This window comes from Neolamprologus multifasciatus, chromosome 18, assembly GCF_963576455.1.
Source record: "Neolamprologus multifasciatus chromosome 18, fNeoMul1.2, whole genome shotgun sequence".
Classification (NCBI taxonomy): domain Eukaryota; kingdom Metazoa; phylum Chordata; class Actinopteri; order Cichliformes; family Cichlidae; genus Neolamprologus; species Neolamprologus multifasciatus.
In genome coordinates this window covers 16113245-16132115 of record NC_140456.1, presented here as the reverse complement: position 1 = coordinate 16132115, position 18871 = coordinate 16113245, and the positions used below count along the sequence as shown (strand labels likewise).

Sequence of the window (18871 nt, the reverse complement as noted above, 5' to 3'; positions counted from 1 at the left end):
CCAAGTGATCAGTTTGATATCAATCTTTTGTGATACACCGTCATATTTACATTATTAGTTCAGTACGAATGATTTCCGTTGGTACCTGGTCAAACTTAAGCTCTCCTCTGCAGCAAACTCGCAGGCAGCAGCTTCTCCCCCCTCGCTCACATGGGTGCTGTTCTCAGTCGCCTAGTGCCAAAGCTCGGATCATACCAAAATCAGGGGGAATTTAGGACGGTGCGCTCTGTGCTTCGTGTGTTGTTTTTGTTTTATACAGTTGTCAGTCAGGCATCTAACAACCAAATTACACTCCAAAAAATCCCATGCTTCAGAAAAAATGACCCGGGCTTAAGCCCAGTAAGACACCCCCCGCTCCGCTGATGGTTGACTCCAAATCTCCCCAACACTATGTCGATTTGAGAGCGCAAGACCGAGACAGCGAGACCAAGACAAAAGTCCGTCGAGACCAAGACCGAGACCAAGACAAAAGTCCGTCGAGACCAAGACCAAGACAAAAGTCAGTCGAGACCAAGACCACGACCACGTAAAAGTGGTCTCGAGACCAGTCTCGAGACCAAGACCGGTCTCGAGACATCCAACTCTAATAAGAGCCCAAAGAGCCCAGAGGCACACGGAGTACATCCCCTGCCAGTCTCGCTCAGTTTTCTGTGATAGCTGTGAAAGCCTTGCTTCGTGCCCTCTGGCTGCAGGCCTGTGGACAGTTGCGACTTTCCTGCCAGTAAGAGACGGAGGGGTTACGGGCAGAGTGTGAGCCAAGGTGAGAAAGAAAAATGAGACAGGAAGCGAGCAGGTGTAGATTGATGACACTGTGGCAAGGTGAGTCGGGGTGAGCAGAGAGAAGAGCGTTTGTGAGAAAGAGCACAGCAAAAGGAAAAGGTGATGCCTGACATTTAAGATATGCGTGTGTTTGTGGGGGTGGGGGGGTACTTGTTAGAGGCAGAAAGTAGACTTGAGTTCAGAAGCCTCATCGTGTCTTTTTTATATTAGTTAAAACTAGGGATGCACCGATACTGGTATCGGGGCCGATACTGTAAAATGTGTGTGTACTCTTACTCGTAAAAGTTAACCGATACCATCTTATTTCATTAATCAGAGGGTGGCTTGTCATTTTTGTTGTAGTTTTTTTAGATTGGCCACTAGGGGGACATCCCCTAGAGACAGTGCCAATAGTTCAGTGATATTCTGTTAAATTACAATGTGGAGACTCTGCAATAATTTAACAGAAGTGCTTATTTTTCACTTGAAATTTTTTTGTGGTCCTTTTTATTAAGATTTTATTTTTTATCGGCAGAGAATAAAATAAAACCTGTCGTCCAATTCATTGCATTTGTGTGTGTGTGGTAGAAGTATCAGTTTTTGTACTCGGTATCGGCAAGTACTCAGATCCAAGTATCGGTATCGTATCGGTTTGAAAAAATTGGTATCGTTGCCTCCCTAGTTAAAACTCCTCCGGACGTCTTCGAGCCTCTGCTTGGTCCTACTTAAAATCGTCAGTAGATGAAGTGACAGCAACCATACTTACTTCTTCAACCAGTCTGCAATGTCCTTGGCTGTGGCGCCGTAGTTCTCGTAGTGGTGAAGGAACTTCCCCTTCCTAAGAGACGAAAGGAGCATGAAAACCAGATCATCTCTGAAAGCAGACTTCAGCAACGGGCAGAATGACGACTTGGCAATGCGAGTTTGAAAACCACTGACGTCTGTGATTTGATGCTTTTTGTAAACATAACTTGCATTACAGCAACATTACTGCATTTCATTTAAAAAAAAAAAAAAAAACACACCCCACCCAAAACATGCCTTCTGAAAATCATCACCAGCAGTTCTTAAAGCTCTGCTCAATACTAATGGTCAGTGTGTTCAGTTTGCTTTGCTTTTGGACTCATGAGATAGAGAAAAAACCTTATTTTAAGGCAAAGTCTGGAAATCTTTTAAGCAGTTTATATCAGATTTATTGATTCTATGCATGCGGTATTACTTTGATAATAACGCCTCAATAAGTGCTGTTTTCAGTTATTTGGAAAGAAACTGACATATAAAACTTGCAAAGGTTTGTCTTTAAAAAAAAAAAAAAACGAACAAATACTGAACTTTTGGATCGTTTTTGGATGTTTTTCAAGCTAAAACTGAGTCAAAATGAAAACAAAGACTTATTTTCTGGGATGCATCTTTTGATCAGCAGTTCTTGTTAGATGAGGCTGAAACAACATCTCAGTCAGGACTGAAAAAGTCGTGTCGCAGTAGTCCAGGTCATGTGCGACAAGATCTTTTAAAAAAAAACAGTTATGATGGCACCGAGTGTCTCTGACAAAGCTGGGTCGGGCCTTTCGCAACCAGTTCAAAGCCAGAAGGAAATGTTTCAGAGAGCTGCGTCTCTGACAAAAATTTTAACAAGATTGAAATTTCTTTTCTCTGTCTTGAAGTTCAGCTTAAAAAGTGCACATAAGGAATGCAAGTGACCCGACGTAATGCATTTGAAATGAGCTCGAGGCCTCTCTTCAGCCCCGCAGTCTGAAAGACAGATTCAAAACCTAAGCAGATTTTCTTCATAGCAATGAGTTTATCTACTGCATTCACCGTGACTAAACCAAGGCTGGGAAGCAGACATGGCGGCTCAGCCCAATGTCGAAGGATCAATGTGGGTAGTTACTGGCTCTGGGCAGGGTGATTTTAAAAACACAGAAGGTGGTGACGACTGCAGTTACAGCTCCCCAAATACAGAGCGGACACTATTAAAAGGTGATACATGATTACGCTCTGTGGATTTGGAGCTTAAAACTCGCATCTTAAGTAACCCGACTTCTGCGGCACAGAGTGGCTGCTTGGAATTCAATCAGCGAGATTTATGACCGACTCTATATTCACTTGCTTTATCTCTGCTGCTGTAAAGTACACCGAAACCTTGTAAAAAAAAAAAACGAGGAAATTTGAAATAAATGTCATTTAGCCAACAGTCTCTAGCATTTGCGTAAAAGGACGCGGCAAGGACAAAGGAGCCGAAAGACTTCCAGGTTTTTGTTTGAATATTTGACAGGAACTTGAGGTGTGCTTTAACTCTGGGAGAGTAAGCTTTCTTAATCTGTGTAACTGAACACCTAAAAGACCTTGAAAACTTGGGTCTTGCAAACGGGTGCAATGGAGAGATAACTCCGACGGTGCTGATGCTGATTTACCCTGCAGTGATTAGCTGCTGTTTATCAGTGAGGGGCTCATTACTGAAGCCAATGGGCTCGGATGGTCGTTAGCTAGCCGTGTGCTGACACTAATGCACTCGCGGCTAACGGACTGGCTCCGGCTCAGCTACACACAAGTGTGCTGGTCAAACACACACAGTACACACACGAGATAGAAAGAAGTGCACACAAACAGGAAGGCGGCACACACACACACACACACACACACTAACCACAGAGGCACTTAATCAGTCCTGGTCTAATTAAAAGGCCAGACTGGAATGAGAGAGTGTTTAATGTGGAAATAGGGATGATAAAGCCAGTGCAGGAGACATAAAGAAGCAGAGCACGGTGGCACCCCAGTAGCCTCATATTTAGGGCGTGCCCCACAAAACAGCGATGCCTACGGGCTTGACCCCCAGCTGACCTTCGCTGCATGACATAATTTCGCTGCTTTTCCTTCCAGGTGTCTATTTCTAGATTTGCATTGCAAGAAAAAAAAATGCAAACATATTAAACAAGCAGAGAACAGAGTGGGAGCACTTAGTTAACAACACTCTAAATATGTGGACAGTGCAGAGAGGCTCCAGCTGGGTGGGGGTGGGGGTGTCTGCATTAACAAACACTATCAGTCACACTCTCTATTCCTGCTGCGTATGTGGCCGCAAGCTGTGATTTTGTGTGTCTATTCATATTTGGACACTAGCGCTGAGCAGTAATCTGAAGTTATCAGATTGCCAGCAGCATACATTTCTGCAACACCTAAAAGAGAGTGCTAAATCAATGTCACATGTGGCCTTAAGGTGTTGTTAAAGATAACAAAAAAAAAAAAACTCTGCTACAGCATATTAAAAGCATTTACTTAGTCGACCGTTTTAATAATTTAAAACGCTGCCTTTATTAGGACCAGAGGCAGTCTTCGCGTAGACAACAGCGCTGTGTGAAACAATGCAACGGCTCACTTCACATCAGAGGGCCGTGTTTGTGAAGACAGGGAGGCTGAAATAATGAAGGGCTGTCCAGTTTAAGAGCTAAACTTTGCCTAATTCACCGGCTTGCACTGTAACAGTAAATGAGTAATCAGAGTTTGTGCTTAAAAATTCTGCCTCATAATATTTTATTTGGCCCTCGAGCAGCGTTTAAAGTCCAAACGACCCTTGAAAGTCATAGATCTTCTCTACTACATACGCAAATGACTTTCGGGATCATAAGCCTTCCAATGACAGGTAACTACAATCTCACATTAACTAAATAAGCCCTGTCGAAATTGTCCGAAGAAACCTTAAGTTACTCAGTTCACTTTTTTTTATTAAGACAAAGCTGGCAACGCAACATTTCTCTGTTATGCTTGAATATTAGCTTTAAGTGGACCCGTTATGCTAATTTTCTGGCTCCACATTTTTATTCTTGGACTCTACAAAAGAAGTTTTTCCATGATTCACAAACCAAAACCATCTTATCATGTGCCTGCACTCTGAACAACACATTGTGATTCATCGCCATTTAAGATGATTTTCTCCTGATTGGATGCCCCTTACGGAAGAGGATTACGGCCACTGAAAAAAAAAAGTGGGCACGTCTTTTTTTCCTCTTTTCCAGAATCCTGAGATTAAAGTCAGAATTCTGACTTTAATCTGAGAATCCTGAGAAAAAAAATAATTCGGAGGAAAAAGTCAGAATTCTGAGATTAAAGTCAAAATTTCTGAGAAAAAAAAAAAATCAGAATTCTGAGATTAACCCTCTGGGGTCCAGGGTATAACTGGCCGTTTTTGACTACTTTTGATTTTACCCCTATATCTCACCTTTAAAATATGTTTTTCTTGCCTTGTTTGGCATCATTATTTTCAGCACAACCTCATATCTGAAATTTTAGTTATTTTTTCCTTTTTGACATACTATATTAGCACAGTTGATCTAAATTCAGACAAAAAATTCAAAATCCGAGTAGAAAAAAGTTATATTTTTTACTGTAAAACCCACAAACATGTTTAACGAATCATTTTCATAACTTGAAATGTAAATAGAAATTGTACATTTCAAAAAATTTTGCACAAGTTTTGCAAACAACAAAGTTATATGGTACTATTTACCTAAAAATGCAGCCAAGGCCTCAGGCGTTTTTATATAACCATTTAAATCTATTTACAGAACAATCAGGTGTGCTGCATCAAATAAGAAGGCACACAAATTATTTGTGCCAGTCCAAAAAATGTAGTTTGTGTTCAGTATAAGACAGAGGAGAACACCACAGGCCTAAACCCTGCAGGTCTGACAGCAGGAGGTGCATCAGTCCAGCTTTCCATGTGGGAACAGCGTTTACGCTGGAATCTGCCTTTGACGGCTTTTTTTGGAGAAAATATGAAATTCAGCAGTACAACTGACACACAATACAAAACAATAACTACACAACACACTAACTACAGCCTCCAAACACGCTAAATGTCACTAATGTCTCACATATGAAAACTTGCTCTCACTCTTTCTTTCGCTCGCCCGCTTTCCGTCACGGGTGTCACTCCTAAAAACTTCCCCTTCTCCCTAAACAGTGCCACATGTTACCATATCAAGGGGTGTTTTTTCTTTTTTCACTCACAAGCGGAGAGTGTTTGCTAGCGCTCTCTGTAGAAAACGCCGTTTTTACCGTTCTTCCCGCTGTAAACACCACGGTTTTGTTCAGAAAAAAACATTGCGTGTATTTTTTAAATCATAACTCTGGGGCCCATTGACACAATTCAAAAACTGGTATATAGTTTGAAGTCTTTCGACACAAGTTGAAATAGAGACTCTGACTCGCTGCATCTTGTAGCTGTGTCATCTTAAATTGGACGTGTGATTTTGAGGCGCCGGCGCATCCGGCGACCCCAGAGGGTTAAAGTCAAAATTTCTGAGAAAAAAGTCAGAATTCTGACTTTTTTTAAAATCAGAATTCTGAGAAAAAATAATTCGGAGGAAAAAGTGGAAATTCTCAGATTAAAGTCAGAATTCTGACTTTAATCTGAGAATTCTGTAAAAGAAGAAAAATTAAGACATGCCCACTTTTCCCCCAGTGGCCCTAATTTTCTTCCGTAGATCCTCACAAAAAACAAAACAAAGTAAAACAAATAGGTGGAGCTTCTCTCTCTGTGTCTGAGATGATCATATTAAACATATTCTTGGTGTTTAACATGATCATCCACCTTTGTATCAGTATACATTGTCACAGCACTGCCCACCCTATGGCATGGCCACTGGGATGTGAAGGGTGGTGGACCTAAAGGGGCTACAGATATAAGAAATTGCCCTGAGGAAGGTAACAGTGCAGATCCTGAAATGAGTGACTGACTGATGGAGATTGTTCAAACACCACAGTGCAACACAGAGTAACGTTTTTGGAAGACACGGTTACTTTTGTTATGTACTGTCAACATGATGACGAACTGCAACTCAAGATCAATGGGCTCCATGAGCTGGCCCAAACCTCTGAAGTGAAGGCTGTGAGAGTGGAAGCTGGGCCTCCATGAGTTCACAGTCAGAGCCATTTATCTAGCGAGACCGAAGCCCAAACTTCTTTGCATCCCTGGTGGCCAATATCTCTGTACCCTAGAGTGACGTCAGATGAATGTTTTAGTGCCCATTTGCAGAGTGGTTCAGTGACTGTGGCAATAAATATATGTTCAAGCAGGACTTTAAACACTTTAAATGCCAAGAATTGTTTTATTTATTTGGTCAAGCAACTAATTATCCCTTCAGTTTTACTTCACTGCTAACCATACACCAACACCCATGTGTTCTCCTTATCCCCTGACAGTAGCAACCACCTCCTATGAGTGTACATTTTCAAAGATGAGGCCAGAGGATCCCAAAGTTCATCAGAAACTTCATCAGAAAAAAGAACTGCAAACCTTAAGGGGTCACCTTTGCAAGCTGCGAGTCTGCTGCCATCATGTCTGCTCGCTGTTTAAATGGGCAGAGACTGCACTTTCTATTTGAAGTGGCCCTACTCTGATGTTTTGAGCTTTGGAAGTCAGGGACTAAGCCTAAAAAGAAACGGATGAGAGGACTCGACTCACTCAAAGTAGCAGAAGGTTGGGTAGCCTTTGACGCCGTACTCCTGCTTGAGGCCGTCGAATTCAGCTGGGTGCACATTCATTCCTGCTAGGACCTTAAGAAAAATGATATGAAAGGGAAAATGAGACACAGGCAATCAAAGATGTGAAGAAAAATGACGGCGGAGAGAGAGAAAAGAAATAGCAAGAACATCAAACATCGAGACAGGTCAGTCGTCATCGGCGGGCTCCAAACTGAACAAAGATGGATTACTTCAAGTGTGAACTGTGAAACAACACAGGTGCAATGACTGTTAATTAGCAGGCCCTAATCAAACACCCACCGCTATAAACTTCTTGCTGACTTTTTAATTGAAAAGACAGAATATGATTTGTCTGAGCTATATTAAAAAAGGAATCACAATTTATTTCAGACACCCACATAAAGAAAATGTGTGTAGGATCCCGCTCGGTGTACTTGATAAATGTGAACTGTTAAGCATGGTATGTCTAGCATAGCACAAAATTACTTTAACTGTTAGAAGTATAATACTGTGTGAAAGTCTTGAGTAGGGATGGGTACCGGTATCCGGTGCTTTTTTTCCCTGAGCTGTGATACACTTTTACGTTTTACGTTTCCGAGGATAGTAGGCGGGCCCAGGTACGTACGTTCTTTTAGAGCAGAGCTACAGATTAAAAATGCCCAAGGCAAAGCGGTCAAAGTCTGGCTGTACTTCACAGCAAAAGATGCAAACTCAGCAGCCTGCAACAAGTGCTTTAAGCTGATACTGTGATACTGTCAAAGGAGGTAACACCTCAAATCTGATGAAACACCTGGCGACGCATAGTGGTTTTTTTAAAAGCTGAGAAATGTGCCATATTTGATAGCTTGCTGCGAGACCTCACACCAAGCACATCTACTGCGGGTGTGGTGCCTGTTATCGACCCGGAGTCAGCAACATCCCCCAAAAACCGAAGAGTAGAGTCCTGGCCCCTAGCCCTGCCAGTGTAGCAGAAATGATGAGGATGATGATGATGCAGCAGCAGCAGCCGTTCTTCTCTGCGTGAGTACCTTAATGTTGTTCGTGTGTAATTTACGTTGAGTAGGCTAACCACGTTATTACATTAATGCATGTAAGGTGAACTAGCAAACACCGTCGTAGCTACATGCGGCTGTCTTCTTGTTTGATGGCAGATACTCCCTTCACCCTGGACAAAAAGACTAAAATGACCAAAGAAAAAGTGGAAAACAGTTAAACATGAGAGGTTTTTGGACAAAGTTTGTGTTTTTTTCCATTGTTTAAGCACTGCTTCCAGCAAGAGTGATACCATATATGCCCCATAGCTGCAGAAAAGGCTAACATTGTTATCTTTTTACAAAAAAAACAGTTGACCATGAGAGGTTTTTGGACCAATTTTGTGTTCTCCATTCTTTAAGCACAGGTTCAGCACCGTTGGAGCACCGGCACCGTTTCAAAAGTACCGGTTTGGTACTGGTATCGGATAAAACCTAAACGATACCCATCCCTAGTCTTGAGCCACTATTCGTTTATTTCTTTTTTTTCTTCCAAGCAGCCAGGCTTTCTCCAGGGTTTCTACAGATCATCTAAAGGTTTTCTGAAGACATTGGATGCTTTTTCACTCATTTTCAGTCCAATTCTTATACCGGACTACTTTTAGAGGAATGTTGTTTTTCCTTTGTTAAGCGCCTTTGCACATCAGTGGCAACAGGGCTGATGGAGTGATGAATCCAAAGAAGTAGTTTTGGTTTCAAATCATTGTCAGTCAGTAGACAGGCTCAACAGTGAGTGTCTACAGCCATCTGTAGAACACAGTGGAGGCTCCTTCATGGTTTAAAGCTCCAGAAAAAAGTACCGTCAGATCTAGAAAGCACCTGATTGGCAACAGTGTCATTTTTCAGCACAACCTCAGTGCCGTGATCATCATGTTGATATTTTAAAAAACATATTATTTGTTATTGTTATTTACCGTCTTTATTATCATTCTCATTAACTTCCTCTCTCACATATCTAATTTATTCTTAGGGCTGCTCGATTATGGCAAAAATGATAATCACGATTATTTTCACTGAAATTGAGATCTCGATTATTTGACGATATTTATTTAACAATAACAATGTGTTGAATAATGACTTTAAAGATTATCAAAAAATAATATAAAATAGTGTGCAAATACTGATAACAGTGCAAATGTTTGCAATATAAGAAATAAATGAAAAATGTAAACATCTATGTTTAGTGAACTTTGCAGTGTTGCTCTCTGGTGCAGCTACGACACTGTAGCAAAGTTTACACACTGTGTCTACTTGATCCACGTCTGACTCCGCGAACCCATAATGTTTCCACACCACTGAAGTTTTTTTTACCTCTTTTCAACCAACAGCAGTCACTCTCCTCTCCAAATAACTTCTGCTTAGCTTTCCGAGCTTCCCTCGGGTCCTCTTAATCAGCGGTCCCCAACCCCCGGGCCTCGGACTGGTACCGGTCCGTGAGTCGTTTGGTACCGGGCCGCGAGAGTTGAGGCTCAGGTGTGAAATGTATAGTTTTCAGGGTTTTTAATCGGTTTTCAGCGTTATTTTGTTATCGTTTACTCGGTTTTCCTGGGTCTTTTCACGTGTGTTATGAATAAATCTTTTTTTCGGTACCGGTACTAGTTTTATTTTGTTGTATTTATCCGCGACACCTCAAAGGCCGGTCCATGAAAATATTGTCGGGCATAAACCGGTCCGTGGCGCAAAAAAGGTTGGAGACCGCTGCTCTTAATTGTTGTGACACGTGTTCGAAATGCAGAGAGGTGCGCTCGATTTGCCACGCGGAGCAGCGCGAGAGTAAAGCACGAGGGAGGGGCTAATAATCGGCTCAGTCATTTTTAATGATCGTTGAAAGCCCAGATCGTAATCGAGATTAAAATTCGATTAATTGAGCAGCCCTAGTGCTGATTGGCTGCCGAAGGCTCGCCAGATGAAAAAAACCCCAGAGAAGGTGGAGGATGGTGGTTTGCAACTGCCGTCTTGACCTCCATCAGCACCGATGCTTTTACAGCTTTGTTTATTATTAGACACGGGTTTACCAGAACTAGCCAGCTCTCATTTCTAGCCAACTAACTAGCTGGTTCATGGTCGTCCCTCTCTTCTGTTTGCTTTAGCCAAGGATCCGAGCTCTTTTTGTTCCTCTTTCTCCTTTATTATATTTCACATTATTAAAAGCTAGCTGAACGGCAGCATGGTTTAGCCATCCCTTGAGCCATATAACACTGGCTATTATCCCAAACACACTGCCAATGAAGTAAAAGCATGCCTGGATAGAAAAAGCACACACAGTGAGTCACTGTCAATCGCGGACTGGCCTCCCCAGAGGCTGGACCTCAACATGAGTGAAGCAGTGTGGGATCATTTTGACAGAGAACACACATCCTAACAAAATGTGCAGAAATGAGAGCTGGCTCAAGACTTCTGCACAGCATTCCATCTTATCATGTAATCTGGTTTAGGGATAAAATAGAAAACATCATTATGTAACACGAGAGAATATTTTGTTTTTCAAAATGACCTCTAATTATATGCTGAGTGAAAATTAGCTCCAGATACAGTTGGCGACGCTGACACGGTTGAGAGTCCCTAACTCCACTGCTTATGAGTAAAAAGTTCTGAAAATATTTCTTCAGTACCGAAGGTTATTTGATATAAATCAAACAGCTGGAGCATCCCAGGTTCCCTCTGTAATAAATATTGTACCAAACACAGCTCATGGGCAAAAAAAAACAGCGAGAGGAATGTGCATGAGTCATGACAAACTCTATGCCTTATTCCCTTTTAAAGGACGGTGCTCTGACAAAATCATGTTATGTGTCACAACCGGTACTGAGAGAGAACACAGAAGAAACCTAAAAATCTGAAACACAATCAAAACACATCCTCACATGAATCTGTGTTTTTTCAGCTATTTCACCCTGACAAGATGCAGCACTTCAGACGTCGCCTTTGTGCCTTCCTGTGCCACGACACGGAGGCGAGAAATGTGCGATACGGCTTGGCTGACCACCAATTCAGCATTCACAAACAGAAGTACCGGTCTCGTGCAATAACAGGCGCACTCCCTCGCCATATCTCAGCCTCGCACACACGTGCACACACCCAAACAGTGCACCAATTCCCAGCTAAGAGGCTTAAACGTTCGCTACTCGAATGCATGCTTGATGATGAAACAAACATGCAGTTAATTATCTTTTCATGTGATCCTTGAAGGACAAGTGTTTATGAGATAATATTTTTCTCCTGCAAATGACACGAGTACTGTTAAAAATAATAATTAAAAAAAAGACTAAAGAAACTTTCCCACCAGTGATGAAAGCTAGAGGAAAAAGTCAGGACCACAACAGGTTAAAACAACACTTTCTCTCTAAACTAGTGCTGTCAGCGTTAATCTCGTTAAAATGACATTAACCGGGCAAATCTCTGTTAGCTCGTTAACGCTGCACGGCATCAACACGTTAGCACACAGGGAGATCTGCGTTAACTCTACAACGGAGATTTGGCGCGTTAATGCGGTTATGGCGTTAACCCTTTAAGACCTACCATAGAACCAAGTCCGTCAGAGCTTATATTATATTTGTACATGCTGTGGAGCCATTTTTGGGAGCATTTCAAGTTGCTATACATCAATACAACCATTATAGCCCAGATTTTAATAATATGTATGCATTAAGTGCATAGTAATTACATAAATTGCAAAAAAGTGCAATAAACTACAAAAAAATTGAAAATCATTTTTGTTTTTTAACATATATTTCTAGTTAGAGAAATTTAAGAGGCTTATCCCTCAAAACTGTAAATACAAAAAAGTTGCACAAAATAGTTTCCCATCACAGGAAATTTATTTTGAGTGTCTTCATATAGTTTTATTTTTGAAATACACCAATTTTTATACACTGCAGGAAAAATGAAAAAAAATATTATAATGCAAATTTGCAAAAAAGCAGCATATGCATCAAAATAAACTATTTCCAGCAGTGCAATATGAGTCCTAAGCATCCCAGAAACGACACAGAAAGTCATAAAGTCAAACATAACTTTTAAAAACACCAGTATAGGCTCATGAGGCCCTGATGGTAAAAAAAAAAAAAACTAAACTACATTTCCGCGAAAATGACGTCACTTCTGGTTTCGGGCAGGTCATGGCGGACATGCAAAAGTTCACGCTGATGTCTATTCCAACATAGGAAGTGTTATGAACAGCTGATCGGATCGGCAAAGCATGTTTCTGGAATATTATGTTTTTGTTGCTGCAAGTGCTTTTTATGCAGTTTTTGCAAAGCTTTATGTGGAAGGAAACTGTGACCGAGGACAAGCTGATGGCATAAGATGTAAGTACAACTCCTCCGGTTTCATATGCAAAAAAAATTATTGCGGTTGCAGAGCTACAGGGATTCAAAAATAGTTACGCAAAACAGAGCGTGCCCGCTCCGACCGGCTTTAAAGGGTTAATGTCATTTTAACTAATGTAATTTTAATAGCACTACTCTAAACATGTAAATTATGTACATATAAGAAACATATAACACGGTCTGCCGCTACAGCATATTCCTGTACAATGCTTAAAAATGCTAAAATCATTCGAAACATATTGCTGTGCAATCAAAACACACACACAAATCTTAATTAATCAGCAGAGAGAGGATCGGGACCTTTGAAGTGCCTTTTAAAGGTCATCTGAGTTATTATGCTACTAAATCAACACATGGTGCAAAAGTTGATTAGGTACTGGGCCCGAGAGATAGTCTTTGCAGGAAACGCAACCTGCAGGAAATGCCTTATTTGGTCTGTCTGTACCTTTTGCAGATTTCACATCCCTGACATTCGCTGCTGACACATCTCATTTAATGTGCGAGCATCAAAGATGACTGGGCTGCAGATCAGAGACAGGTGATGCAACACAACAGTGGGCCCGCTGACTGAGGGGGAGATTTAGCACACTTACATATTTCCCTTTTGTCTCCGTGGCCGCTTGCTGAAAAATGGGCTGCATTCTCTTACAAACGCCGCACCCTGCAACCAAAACAAAGGAGAGAAGCAGAGGTTATTACAGAGAACTCAATGGGAACACTGCTCTGACAGCTATATGATAATCTATACGACTGTCAAAAGATTTTCCATCATCTGCTAGGAGATTTTTCCCCCCTGGTAAACAGCAGCTCTCAGTATGCTATCTGCTGTGAAAGATATGATGCACTGAGGATAATCGAGCACAGCGCTTGGAAAAAAAAACAAAAATCCATGTGAAGTCTTTTCTATTGAACAACAATAAGAGGCAACAATTAACTGCGTGCTGAACAAAAACGACTCTGTTCTTATCCTGGCAAAGTGATCAGCAGGTCTGACGTTCAGACAGACCTGATTGCTTAATTGTTTAACAACAATTGTTTAACAAAGACCTGCTTAATTGTTTAACAATTTTGCCAAACAAAGAGCGACGGTGATAATCTGTTGCTTTATTTCTAGTTTATCTTCTTAGAAAGTGAAATTCGTATTTTTTTTTTGCATGGACCGATCAATGAACAAAACAAGTAATTTTAAGCAGTCGATAAAAGACCTGGCAACACGCGGGTTGTTTTAAAAGCACTCTTGTCACGGCTGCCGAGGCGAGCCGTGTGGTGTAGAAGGGAGAAAGGACCCAAAACGCAGGCAGTAGCTGATAATGCTAGTGATGTTTATTTACGCAGAGGGGAGATGGCAAAACAAGCACAGAGGGAAGACAAAACTAAAGACCTAAACTGGAAAAACTAAATGACAAACCTGAGAGGGTACCAGAATGGGGGAGAGGAGGAGAGACGAGGAGGAGGCGAGACGAGGAACAGGACACCGTGGAACACAGACGAACCGACAACAGGCAGGAGAACACACAGGGCTTAAATACATACACCAGTAATCAGGGGATGAGAGACAGGAGGGCAACACAGCTGGGAGGAATCAGGGCTGACGGGACAGGGGAAGTGTAAAGTGAACATACTCACATCAGACAGAGACCTTCACAATAAAACAGGAAACTCAGACACGGGGAACCAAACAAAACACAGAACTAAACAGACAGCTTCACAAACAGGCGGGGTGACACACGATAGAAAAACAGAGACACAGACGCAGACTCAAAGGCAGACCAAATATAACACATAGAACTCAAACAATAATAATCATCATCATCATAATAAACTAGAAAATGATAATAAACTAAAAGCGCTGGGTCACCGACCCAGGACCATGACAACTCTGTTATTTTAGAACTTTGCATCCGATTTGTGTTTGTAATAGTGGAGTTAACCAGCAAAGAAGGGATCTCCTTAGTTGGAGTCCTTTTTTCTCCACATTATAAAAAACGTGTAGTACATCGAAAGATGAAACAGTTAGGGCTGTGCGATATGACCAAAATCTCATATCCCGATATAAGAATTCTACCGTCCCGATAACGATTTAAATCACAAAAATGTAACATTTTCTGTAAATTCTGTGAATCTCGGGCAGCTCGACTTGCGTGAAGTGTTTCCAGCTGAGCGTCATGTAGCTGGAGTCGAGTGTTTTAACAGATGCATGAAACGATACATTTTAGACATAAGTTGTAACAGCCGCCGTTTTCTTTGTGAGTATTTATTACACGGCGTGCTGCGGGGGAAAGCCTGTTCTAACGTTTGAGTCTAAGCTTTCTTTTTTAGCACCTGACGGCTCTTTTTTACTTCTCATCCGTAAATAATCTGCTCTTTCACGTGATCCAGTTTATTTTGAAAAGTCTCAACAGGATCTTGAGCTTTATTGTGAAATGTGGAACGTAAACAAGCGGGCACGCGATGCTGTTACCGTCGTTGTTGCTAACCACAACGCATAAAAACAGGCGCTTGTCTGTCAGTAGTGTGGTTATATTAAATATAAGAGAAAGAGAGAACATTAAGAACTTAATATAGCCACTACAGTGACCATCAAAACCATGAAAAATATTGCCGTAAACTGTTTATTTTGCGACACCACGAAACAAACGATAGCGTAAAATGAAACGATAGACGTTTTTATATCGTCATCCGATATATAGCGTTATATCAAACAGCCCTAAGACAGTGTGTCATGTTTGCCAGGTGCCATAAATATATATATAATCAGATTGCAGTATTGATTACAACGGTGTAGTATTACCAAGCAAACTCTAGTTTATTGACCTATTCCCCAAACTGTACTCTCTCCCCCGGTTTAGACACCTTATCAAGTGAGTTAATGTAATATTTGAGGACAATAATAGCTCCTCTTGTTTTTCCAGACATACTGTTTCCCACAATATGTGCAAGCAGGATAGCAAAATGAGCACTGCTTGTCTCAGTTATTGTGAGCTGCCGACACTGCAGGAACAACGTAATAATGCAGACTCACAGGGAGCATAGAACATCATGAGGACCGGCCTCTCTTCTTTCTTCAGCAGCTTCCTGAAGTCCTTCGAGAGCGAGGAGGGAACAAGAGATGAGTCAGGATGCTTTTCAGCAAAACACATGTATACACATGTATATACAACACGCAATAGTGTGCTCCATGTTGGATTGCTGAACTTCTCTCTCACACTCTTTGGTTTAAAATAGCAAATCATGACATCATCTGTTATTTCAGCTTTGTATTCGCCTGTGTGTGAGAGTTATTCATCACATTAATCACAGAAAAAGGAAAAGGAGGACTTTCTTCTTCGGACAGCAGGCACATCGGCCCCCATACCAGTTTCCCCGTTTTCATCATCACTTTCATGAGCTCAGCTACTTCCAAAAAACATAAAAATCACACATTCAGCACAATCTTTTGTTAACACATTCAACAAGTGTGTGCAAGCTAGTGTTGCAGATGATCTGGAACACTAGCTGCACAGTGGCTCAGAGGAAAGCACTCCAAGGGGTCATTAACACCGCTCAAAGGATCACTGGCTGCCCTCTCCCCACACTGGAAGATCTACATAATACCCGCTGTATTAAAAAAGCTCAGAACATAATAAAAGATACCTCACACTCCCTGTTTGAACGGTTGCCCCCGGGCAGACAGTACAGAGCAATCAGTGTAATGACAAATGGACTCAAACACAGCTTTTACCCAACCGCAATAACATGTCTGAATGCTGCTTCTGAAAAAACCACACCACTTTTGTAATGCTCTTGCATTGACAATCCAACACAATGGGCAGCACATTGAACACATTTTATGAGTGGTCAGAAACTTGTAAATAACTCATGAAAGAATTACGTTGAAACCAAGCACACCATTGTTTTTCTTGTGACATTACCAATAAGTTTGATGTGTCACATGGGCCTCTTCCTATTGAAAAAACTAAAGTTGTATCCAAGATGGCTGACTTCTAAATGGCCACCATGGTCACCACCCATCTTGAGGAGTTTGCCCCCTCACATATACTAATGTGCCACAAACAGGACTTTAATATCACCAACCATTCCCATGTTATTACAGTGTATCCATATAAATGGCCCACCCTGTAGTTTTATTTGTATGGAGGATCCATTTTAATTAGGGCTTATGTTGAGTTTTTAACAAAGGACTGGACTGGAAACCACCAGTAGGAACCTGTATGCTATGGAAGTCTAAGGAGAAAAAAAACAACAAGTCCACGAGGTGGACAACCTCCTAATTGCAAAACCATGAAAGCACCAACTGTAAGACCTGGAAAAGAGTTTCATTCCAAGGATCTAGTGTGGAAACTCACTGCCCCCTAACACAAAGCCTATTAACTTTCTTAGGAAGACGCAAGTTTGCAGATACACCATACTGCCAAAAGCATTTGCTGGTCTGTTTTCCCACTCATATGAACTTGAGTGACATCTTATTCTTGATCCATAGGGTTTAATATTAATTTAACTCCCCTGGGAAGGCTTGCCATATTGTTTAGGAATGTGTTTAGGGGAATTTTTGAGCAGTCTTGCAGAAGCGTTCTTTTCACTGGATTTACGGGGGAAAGCCCAACTGAGAATCACCCCCACATCATAATCCCGCCTCCACCAAATTTTAGATTTGGCACAATGAGAAAGGGAGAGACTGATCGTTAAGACACAGAGCAAAGAACGACTGCATTTCAGCGTTCTTGTAGATCATCACCTTCACAACCAGAGAACTAAACTGGTGCCTCAATTTTGATTTGATTTTAATCTCAGAACTCTAAAAAGAAAAAAGGCATGACCCAAATGAGCTGATATTTTATATTTTTATTTAGCTATCCTAAACTCTTCTGCAAAAAAATAAGCCCATTTGGCAGGCCTAGTGTCAAAACCTGTTTTTTTCATGGTTGGCTGTGTGGCAGGCAGGCAGGCAGGAAAATGGATCCAAAATGCAGGACTCTCAGAGATGGGACTTAAACTAAAAACACAGCTTTATTGCTGGAAAAATTTCTCAAAATAAGACTCACAAGAACAAAACAAAAACGCTGAACAGAGGCGCTGGAATACTGGAACACGACAAACACACAGCATGGAGAAAGTACGACGCGACAGAGAGCACAGGAAAACACAGGGCTTATATACATAGGAAAGTAATCAGGGACTGAGAAACAGGAGGGAGACACAGCTGGGAGAAATTAGGTCAACGAGACAAGGGAGAAGTAAAACTGAACACACTGACATGAGACATGAACTTTCAAAGTAAAACAGGAAACCAGAAACAATTCACAAAGATGCGGACTGAGAAACATGGACTTTACACAGAGGGACACACGAGCAGAGAAGACTAAGCACAGAACTAAACCTATACTAAACATGAGGACAAGAGAACAAAGCCTAAACCAGAATAATTATGATAAATGTCAAGAGATTTATTCTAAAAAACACTTCTTCGGTTGACAGTCTAATAGTGAAGACACACACACGCTGCAGATTTTACTTGCAAGGGCTCACATGAGAGTGGGGGCCCTGTGATCAGTGCTCTGTTCTTGCACTTGTCTTTATTTATACACAAGAAAAATGAAAACATTTGTTCAGTGGAATGTTGATACGTGAGCATGTGCGTATGTGATTGTGTGTGTGTGTGTGTGTGTGTGTGTGTGTGTGTGTGTGTGTGTGTGTGTGTGTGTGTGTGTGTGTGTGTGCGAGGTCAGAATTGGGGAAGATTCAGATAGAAATATCAGAACACGTTTTATAAAGAACAATCAGTTCTAAGCAAGGAAAAGGTCATCATACAGTATTCGATCACATGTAAACTTATATCACTAAAAGCTTATACTGACTACTCAGTACAATTTTCCATTGACAATAATCAACACAGGATAGCTAAAGAATCAGAACATAAATATAATGAACATAATCTAGAAAAACACCAAAATAAAAGAAACCGAAAAAGCTGGGTCAAAATGACCCAGAACCGTGACAGTTTTCTTCTTAGTTATAATTTACTTGAACAATGAGTGACATGGATGGAAACAATTCTGGTAAAACAATAAACCAGAATCACACGTCTAGTGTCAACAACATGCAACATCCATTGACCCCTCAAAACTTTATTTTTCTTACTTATGATTAACTAGAGTGATATTTGTTGCCAGTGTGCACTCATTGGTCCACAATCTCTTCATACATGCTGTCATAGAGCTGTTAACATAAACATAATATCAATGCAGGCTACAGTATGTTCTTTTGGATTTC

The 18871-nt window shown here is 41.2% G+C and overlaps 1 protein-coding gene across 1 annotated transcript; it reads right to left on the bottom strand.

Annotated features, from left to right (window-relative positions):
• Positions 1–623: 623 nt before the first annotated feature.
• On the bottom strand, positions 624–16051 carry LOC146497626 (protein disulfide-isomerase A5-like). Its single transcript, XM_085141885.1, has 4 exons — positions 15624–16051; positions 13195–13262; positions 7223–7314; positions 624–1597 (listed from the first exon to the last, which is right to left on the bottom strand). The coding sequence occupies exons 1-4, from the start codon at positions 15832–15834 to the stop codon at positions 1522–1524; spliced, it is 447 nt and encodes a 148-aa protein (XP_084998011.1). The 5' UTR covers positions 15835–16051; the 3' UTR covers positions 624–1521.
• Between the last annotated feature and the right edge of the window lie 2820 nt (positions 16052–18871).

Excerpts from the sequence above, each read along its gene's own strand:
- LOC146497626 (XM_085141885.1), bottom strand. The coding sequence starts at position 15,834 with ATGATTTGCTATTTTAAACCAAAGAGTGTGAGAGAGAAGTTCAGCAAT. Across the intron at positions 13,263-15,623 it reads CATGATGTTCTATGCTCCCT|GGTGCGGCGTTTGTAAGAGA; the intron begins GTGAGTCTGCAT and ends TTTTGGTTGCAG. Across the intron at positions 7,315-13,194 it reads CGGAGACAAAAGGGAAATAT|GTCCTAGCAGGAATGAATGT; the intron begins GTAAGTGTGCTA and ends ATTTTTCTTAAG.